We start from the raw sequence: 8,507 nt of genomic DNA on the forward strand, positions 1-8,507 counted from the left end.
TGACTGAGAAAACAAACTGTGTTTTTGAAACCATTAGTGAAAAGGCCAGACTTCAGGGGTATCTGAGGCAGGCCTGAAACACAAGAGTCAGGGTGGCTTCTGGGTAATACCAGATGGCTAGGCCTCAGACTGACGAAGCCTCTTGGATGAGGGGCGAAACGTTTCTTTTTTAACAAAAAAACGAAGTCCAGATGACATGATTCAACCTTTTTTGTAGTTCAAAAATATATTTTTTATTGTCAGTCTGAAATCATGAGTTCTGTGCGAGTAACATTGACCAAAAAGCACCAGCTATGATGTGAACTATTTGACGAACATTACCAGTAACTTCACTTTTTGCAATCAGAGTCCAGTAAACTGAAAAATCTCCTGCGGGGCGCCGAAACCGAGAAACACAAACTTCAAACGGAGGTCAGGAGGCTGAAGAAGGAACTGGAAAACTTCGACCCGGCTTTTCTGGAAGAGCTCGAGGACTTGAAGTACAACTACAATTTAGAGGTGAAGAAGAACATCCTGCTGGAGGAGCAGCTGAAGAAGGTGTGCGCTCAGTTTGGTGTGACGGCTGAAATGCCCAGCGTGTCCATCAGTTAACTCGCTGCACCCCGAGTACACGACAAGTGTCCAAAATACTCCGAATGGAGACGATACATTCCAGCAGTGTGAAGTATTTTTGTTCTTCAGACTAGTCAAAAAGTTACAATGGTACAAGTTTAGCTTCTAAAGTGACACTGTTCTCAAGCAGGTTTTTATTTTTTTATACGAAATGTTCTGCAAAATAACTTGTGGCATATTTTTTTAATATTTGCCAATAAAGTCATTTTTACTGTCTGAAATAGATTTTTAAAATGTCTTCCTTTTGTTCTTCACACAAATGTGCAGTATTTACAGTTGGAGAATTACCTCCAGATTAAAACTACACATTTATCCCAGATAAGATATAAGAAGCTGTTGTGCCTTTAACAGGAAGTGGGGTTCTGTTGAGAAGTAATGAACAGTTAATATCTTACCTCTTGCACAGTTTGGAGAAACAGTTAAAGTTTGACAAAACTGATGAGCTAACGGCTAGTCTGAATGCAGACTGAATGAATCCTGCGTTTCTAGAAAACATTCAAAATAAATCCTGTTTCCATGTGGACAAGACTGTAAGTTGTATTTCTCCAAACTGAGGTTGAGCTTCATACAACAGGTAAGATACGAACAGTAGGCCAGTCATCATAACAAATTTTGCTGGGCGATTAATTGTCTCAGAAATTATTGCGATAAACGATAATATTGTTTGAAATTTGACAATAATTAGTAATTAGTCAAATTTAAGAAAAAAAATGTTTAATTAGTTTTGAATGTAGCACCTTTTTTTCGACCACCGGGTGGCAGTATAAGACAGTTTGAACCGAAGGATGGATAGTGAGGGAGCGAGCAGCGTGTCTCTTTAAGAAAAATAGGAGGGAGGCCCCTTGACGTGACATGGGCTGTCTCCTTCCTTTTTTTCGGTTCTCAAAATGGCGGACGCTCAGTGTGGTTTGAGCTCTTTAGCATAGCATTTGTCACACAAAGCTTTTAATAAAAATCAGTAAACAAGTTCTCAGCTTCTTTTTGCAGAGAAAAACAACTTTTTACACGAAGGCACGGGTTTCAATCGTGAATTCTGAAGCTTCGACAAGACAGAGGTTTTTTCCCAGAGGTCAGTCTGTTAGCTTAGCTCGTAGCTTAGCTTCTCAGCTTAGCTGATTTTAACGTTAAAACATATTGTAAATAGAAAAGAGAGAGGGAGGGGTCAGTGAAGAGCCCCGGAGTTGAGCCTTGTGTCATTCAGTGTCGTCAGTAGAAAGAGAGACGAAGAAAGGATAAAGCCAATAAATGAAAATGAGGTCGATAATTTTCATTTATCATGCGATTGATTTATTGTTTATCATGACAGGCCTGAACAGTTCAGGACTTTTCCACTGAATCCCAACTTACAATGTCTAAAATATCCCTTTAAATGCATTTCCTCTGTTAGATGTTCAACCTTTTTCACACTTCACTCACTCCGATTATGAATTCCAGCTGGACCTGTTTCTTAAGCAGTAGTTGTTTTAAGATTTATTAAACTGTAGTGCAGTTATCTGTCTGGATCCTCGGGGATGAAATCATCATCATCGTGTGCTGCTTATGATTCAAACTGTACGTCCTGCAGCTGGCGAAACAAGTGTCCATTTAGCTTAAAAAAGGACGTAAACAAGCTCTTGCTGTTGTAGGCATCGACTGTCCCATCAACACGAATGACCACAGGTCTTCTGGCGAGACAGGGGTCCCCATCAGGCCACCGGAGGCCCATGTGATGACGATGAACCTGCAAACACACAGACTGTGAAATTTCTCCTACAGCCAGACTTCATGTGCCAAATGTTTCAATTCTCTTACCTTAACGAGGGAGCCGTTGTCGCAGTGCCACACGATGCCCTCTACTTGGCCCTCAGGGCTCTCCTGGAACCAGGAGCACAGCTGCTGGAAGTCCACAGACGAGGGGTTTCGGATGGAAATAATTCCATGTGGTACCAGGAGGTGGATGGGCTGCTTCTTACTCCCCAGCCCTGCAGGTGCAACAATACACAGCTGAAGTAAAAAAGTGTGATGATCAGTGACGATCCAAATTCTAATTTTTGTCATATACAGTAGTCCCTCGCTACGTCGCAGTTCATTTATCGCGGACTCGCTCCATCGCAGTTTTTCAAAAGAAGATTAGACATGACACACAATTGGCTGATTGATGGATGAGCCGCACGCTCAGCATGGGATTTTTATTTAAAATAAATTTTAAATTATTTAGCACCTGCTGCAGCTGATCAGCTGTTCACCGTGCAGAGTGGAGAAGTGGGCGTGGCCAAGAACGCTTGCAGGTGGCTGAGAGCAGCGAGGAGCTGAAATCATGACATTCTGTGCCCTTTTAGAGCGTTTAGAGTTTAGAGACATTTAGAATATTGCAAGTGTGGGAAGAGTTTAAAACACCTTAATATATATACTAGTATATATATATACAAGTACTAAAATAAACTAGTACTACTATTCATACTTCGGTTTTTCACTTGTCGCGGGGCTTCAGGGTATAAACGAGGGACTACTGTACAACGTTTGTATATTGTATACAATCTGTGTAAAACCAGCTGGTTGTCAAATTTAAAGCAGTAAAGTACAAATAAATTTACCGTACGGGTTCCCGTTGACGTTGGTTCCGATGAGCTCTAGTGTTTGTTCCTGGATCTCTGCCAACGGGACGGCTGTAACTTCTAGCACATCTTCTTCATCTGAGCTGGGTCTGAGGACGAGAGCTGTCCCAACGTCGTAATCCACCACAGAGGAGTGCCAGCAGTACTGCTTGTTGTTGTTCTCCACTGGAACCCAGCCTGCAGGTTTACAGCAGAACACTGTTCCCGCACCACACTCACGATTTCCATTTGGGAGAAGATACTGGCTACTTAACTCAGGCTGGAAGCAGCCTCACAACTTTACAAAAAAATTAATGTAATCCAACCTGGAATATGTCCGTGTTCGTCAGGAATGGGGTGTCCGTCATGGTGTTTGACTCTGTGAGCTGGAATCCACGTCTCTGGCACGCTTTTAAAGTCTTCCTCCACGTTCCACACAAAATCTGAGCCAGAAGCCACCTCATGGTGAAACCAACCAGTAACGTGTAGCTGTCAGGAGTACATCTAGCACGCAGCTGGGACAAACGTCAAACTTTAATCAACTACAGCAATAATACCTTTATAGTTTGTCTGAGAACGCTGGTGCTTCTTGAACCTCTTCTCTGCCGGCTTGTTGGGTCTCCTGTCGAGTCTGGCCCAGAGGTAAGGCTGACCTGAAGGAACGCTGGTTTTACATGTGATCAAACTCCCACAGAATAATCCATGTTCTTCCACTAACACAAAGCTTCTGCAAAACACACGTGCTCACCTTGGTACAAGCCAACATAGCAGCAGGTACCGTCCAATTTCTCTGTGGCACGTGCACAGTTGACGTTCGCTTCAACAGCAACAGGGTTCACGTTCTCTGTGGCGACAACCTGAAATTGCTAAAAAAAAAATTAAAGCGCAAGTTAATCAAAAGTTTGAATCCAAGTTGTCTGAAATGTTCATGAGAAAACATCAGATCAGCACTATGAACTTTATCATTTCCAACATGTGACTCAGTGATTGCACACTTTATTACTATTTATTAATAACTAGTTCTCCTGGTAGATTATCTTTGCTTTGTCGACCAGGAGGGGAGGAAAACCCTGGACTACTTAAAGAAACAGCTCGTCAGAGATATTTCTGAGTTTCTTTTGTCTACAGCACATTTTTAATGTTTATATTAAAGACTTAACGTTCCTTGAAGGAATCGTAGGACGGGTCACGTTTCATGCCAGTTTTATCATCGTGTGCTCAGAAATGATGGGAGTTGTATCTGCTTTGGTCAAACTTAAATTATACCATGAGCTGTCCCGCTCAATGTGTGTTGTGAATGATTCTCAGCAACTACCACCCTAAAAATTTAGCACAATATCTGTAGAATTAACCAAGTTTAGCGTTTCTTTATGATTAGTTAGTTGTGGCAGCCATCTTGAATTGGATTAACTCCAAAAGTGAATCAGTTGTCCATATTCATTCATTCATTCAACATTTATTTATACAGGTTAGTCTCGTTGAGTCATGACGACTTAAGAGACCTCTTTTAGACAAACAATTAACTGGGGGGGCGATAGATGAAGCTTTAGTCCTTGGTTACCCATGACCCAGGAGAAATATGACAGTCGGCCCGTCTCCGAGGCCGTCGGGGAGTCAGATTCAGATAAGCTTTGATTGTTGATTTTCTTCAGGCAGACAGATTACTTTTTTCTTCAGTCTTGAGTCCATCTGGACGTTCTGGTTCCAAACTGGCCGAATTGTGGGAATCCATTCCACTGATCCATGTTAGGAGTCTCCCTCAAGGTCGAACCCACCGTGGTGACGAGTCCCAGAAGCCGCAGGTGGCCTGCGATTCTCACAAATCGCCTCCACCTTACGGTTTAGCTCGTAAACCAGTTGATTTAGAGTTCATTCACACCAGCCCTGTTGTCCCAAACTCTAGCCCGTTTGCCTAGGAAGTCCGGTTCGTTTGGGGAGGTGTGAACTCACCATCGAACTTTGTCACGGAACAAAGAGACTAACTCTGGCCCGGTCTAAAACCTAGGTCTCGGTCCGGTGGAAGAAAACTCCAGCACGGTTCGAGTACAGTGTGAATGCAAACGCACCAGCTCAAATGTAAACAAAATGTTATGAATATTGGTCCCCAACAGAGTCTACCGGACTATCAGGTGTGAAAACTTCCTACAGCCCGGACCAAACCCTCACACTGACTTGGAGGCTTTGCCATGGCTGAAATTGCTGCCGATGTCTTCTTCAAAAGTCGATAAAACAGAGCCCCGCCAATGCCAAAAAGCAAAGTCCCTGCTATCATAATCATCATATCGTGACTAAAAAAAAAAAACTTTACTGTGTAAAACGTGTTTATGACAAACTCGACAACACCACCAGCCTGATGAAGAACGCTCATCAGAGACTCTACTTCCTCAGGCAGCTGAGACGAGCTGGTCTGGGAAGCTCAGTCCTCACCTCCTTCTACAGGTGTGCAGTGGAGAGCATCCTGTGCTCCAGCATCAATGTGTGGCATGGAGGCTGCACAGCTGCAGAAAGAAAAGCTTTGCAGAGAGTGGTGAAGGCTGCACAGAAGATGTTGGAGTCAGTCTCACCATCACAGACATCTACACCTCCAGATGCAGGAAGAGGGCCACCTGCATCATGAAGGACCCCACTCATCCAGCACACAGTTTTTGCCCCACTCCCCTCAGGAAGGAGGTTAAGGAGCATTAAGTGTAGAACCACTAGACTGAGGAACAGCTTCTACCCTGAGGCAGTTAGACTCATGAATCTCTAACTAGAATAATCACTGTGAAAAATCACATCATGTTGCTGCTGATCTGTTTCAATGTTGTTGCTGATCTGTTTCAATGTTGCTGATCTGTTTCAATGTTGCTGGTGATCCGTTTCAATGTTGCTGCTGATCTGTTTCATGTTGCTGCTGATCTGTTTCATGTTGTTGCTGATCTGTTTCAATGATGTTGCTGCTCTGTTTCAATGTTGTTGCTGATCTGTTTCAATGTTGTTGCTGATCTGTTTCATGTTGTTGCTGATCTGTTTCAATGTTGTTGCTGATCTGTTTCAATGTTGTTGCTGATCTGTTTCAATGTTGTTGCTGATCTGTTTCAATGTTGCTGCTGATCTGTTTCAATGTTGTTGCTGCTCTGTTTCAACGTTGCTGCTGATCTGTTTCAATGTTGCTGATCTGTTTCAATGTTGCTGCTGATCCGTTTCAATGTTGCTGCTGATCTGTTTTGTGTTGCTGCTGATCTGTTTCATGTTGCTGCTGATCTGTTTCATGTTGTTGCTGATCTGTTTCAATGATTTTGCTGCTCTGTTTCAATGTTGTTGCTGATCTGTTTCGATGTTGTTGCTGATCTGTTTCATGTTGTTGCTGATCTGTTTCAATGTTGTTGCTGATCTGTTTCAATGTTGCTGCTGATCTGTTTCGTGTTGCTGCTGATCTATTTCAATGTTGTTGCTGCTCTGTTTCAATGTTGTTGCTAATCTGTTTCAATGTTGTTGCTGATCTGTTTCAATGTTGTTGCTGATCTGTTTCAATGTTGCTGCTGCTCTGTTTCAATGTTGCTGCTGGTCTGTTTCAATGTTGTTGCTGATCTGTTTCAATGTTGCTGCTGATCTGTTTCGTGTTGCTGCTGATCTATTTCAATGTTGTTGCTGATCTATTTCAATGTTGTTGCTGATCTGTTTCAATGTTGTTGCTGATCTGTTTCAATGTTGCTGCTGATCTATTTCATGTTGCTGCTTATCTGTTTCATGTTGTTGCTGATCTGTTTCATGTTGCTGTGTTCATGTGTGCTCATCTGCTCACAGATGTTCGTGCTGCTGTTTGGCTTATTGTTTTCATGCTACTAGTGCTTAGTGTATTTTTAGTTTGTTTTTCTTGATTCATACCTTAGATCTTATTACTGTTTTTCCTTTTACATTTTATTGTTGGATCTAACTGGGACACTCACTATTTCGTTCTACCACATTCAACCCTTTTTGTTTATACGCACCATGCGGTGCATGCGACAACAAAGAACCTTGAGTCCTTGAACATTACGCACCATCACACATCTCAGTCTGTGGTTAAACTGGAAACATGATGGTTCATCTCAATTCGCACCATTTGCTGCAGAGATTAGTGTTCGGACTGATTTTAACATCAATAAACCACAATCACGTCTGACTGGATGCCGCAACGTTGAAAAAGGCTTAAAACAAACACGCACAGAGAGACGTATACACGGAACGTGCTAGCTGCAGCACTCACGTGAAACTGTTTCACTAAAACACAAAGTGATAAATGTGTCGTCACGACCTCCGCAGCACCAGAGGCTGCTGTCTCACCTGACGGTCCCGTTTTCTGGACGCTTCTTCCTTCACCTCCGTGAGAAACACGCACGGTATCTTCTGCTGAACGGAGCCCAGGCGGCGCATTTTCATCAAACCTGCTAGCGTACTTGTTTCCCTGATAACCACCTCTGGAAGGTAGAAACTTTAACAGCGAAGACTCCAGCCTGCTAGCTTAACTAGCATCTTCTTCTTCTTCGTGGGATTATTGGTGGTTGGCAAAAAAAAAAAAAAAAAACTGAAGGTGTGCAATACCGCCACCAAGCGGTGGAGTGTGGTTCAGCATGGTTTAATTTACTTTACTGATCATGTGTGTGACTGCTTAGCCTCCACTTTCTAAATTATGTTTTTTAATTTTTATATTATATAAATATATAAACAACACTTGTCTAATAAAGCTTAATTTCTCCTTGTCCCCTTCTGTTCCTAAGATCCCTTTTAAGATATCCTGATGCATGATCAATAATCCAGGTAGAAAAATCTAAAAAATAAAAAAAGTTAAATCTGGTCCTCTGGACATTGAAAAAAACAAAACGAAAAAATTATAGAAACGTTTCGTCTCTCATCCGAAAGACTTCTTCAGTCTGAGGTGCTGTATTCAGCTCAGTCTTATAAATAGCACCTTCTCGTAGTGGATCAACCAGTTTGTTGGTGACATCCAGAACTAGCTGTTCACATCCTCAAGGAGGACCATCAGTCTAACAACAGATCGTTAGTACCCTCATTGCCGCTTGCTATTCACAGAGGGCTGAGTGATACTAGCAATAACAGCATTGTAAGAGGGGGACAGTTGAACACGGAGGCCTCCACCCCTGATTAATGATGGTTGGCTGTCCTGTTTGGGTTTCTTCTCTGCCGATACCGATACAGTTCCAATATCATGCTCATCATTGATTTTATATGAGGCTGTAATAATCTCCTCTCAAGTATAAAATGCATGCATGTCCAAAAAGGCAACTTGAGGTAAGTTTTATTAATGTTGGATACGTTTTAAAGTTAGAATAAAATTCTGCT

General features: G+C 42.3%; 2 protein-coding genes across 2 annotated transcripts in view; one reads left to right on the forward strand and one right to left on the reverse strand.

The window, feature by feature from the left end:
• Nucleotides 1–630, forward strand: part of cep290 (centrosomal protein 290) — a gene marked incomplete in the record, with an annotated part of 80,139 nt that extends 79,509 nt beyond the window's left edge. The window contains 1 exon segment of the mRNA XM_037683096.1: nucleotides 347–630. Within this exon segment, the coding sequence (XP_037539024.1) occupies nucleotides 347–591 (245 nt within the window).
• A 1,325-nt stretch (nucleotides 631–1,955) lies between these two features.
• c10h12orf29 (chromosome 10 C12orf29 homolog) lies at nucleotides 1,956–7,707 on the reverse strand. Its single transcript, XM_037682582.1, has 7 exons — nucleotides 7,491–7,707; nucleotides 3,934–4,051; nucleotides 3,743–3,838; nucleotides 3,512–3,628; nucleotides 3,186–3,383; nucleotides 2,404–2,573; nucleotides 1,956–2,332 (listed from the first exon to the last, which is right to left on the reverse strand). Exons 1-7 carry the CDS (start codon nucleotides 7,584–7,586, stop codon nucleotides 2,150–2,152), a joined length of 978 nt encoding a protein of 325 aa, XP_037538510.1. The 5' UTR covers nucleotides 7,587–7,707; the 3' UTR covers nucleotides 1,956–2,149.
• Nucleotides 7,708–8,507: the final 800 nt, after the last annotated feature.

This window comes from Nematolebias whitei, chromosome 10 (assembly GCF_014905685.2).
Source record: "Nematolebias whitei isolate Nwh7 chromosome 10, NemWhi1, whole genome shotgun sequence".
NCBI classification, from domain to species: Eukaryota; Metazoa; Chordata; class Actinopteri; order Cyprinodontiformes; family Rivulidae; genus Nematolebias; species Nematolebias whitei.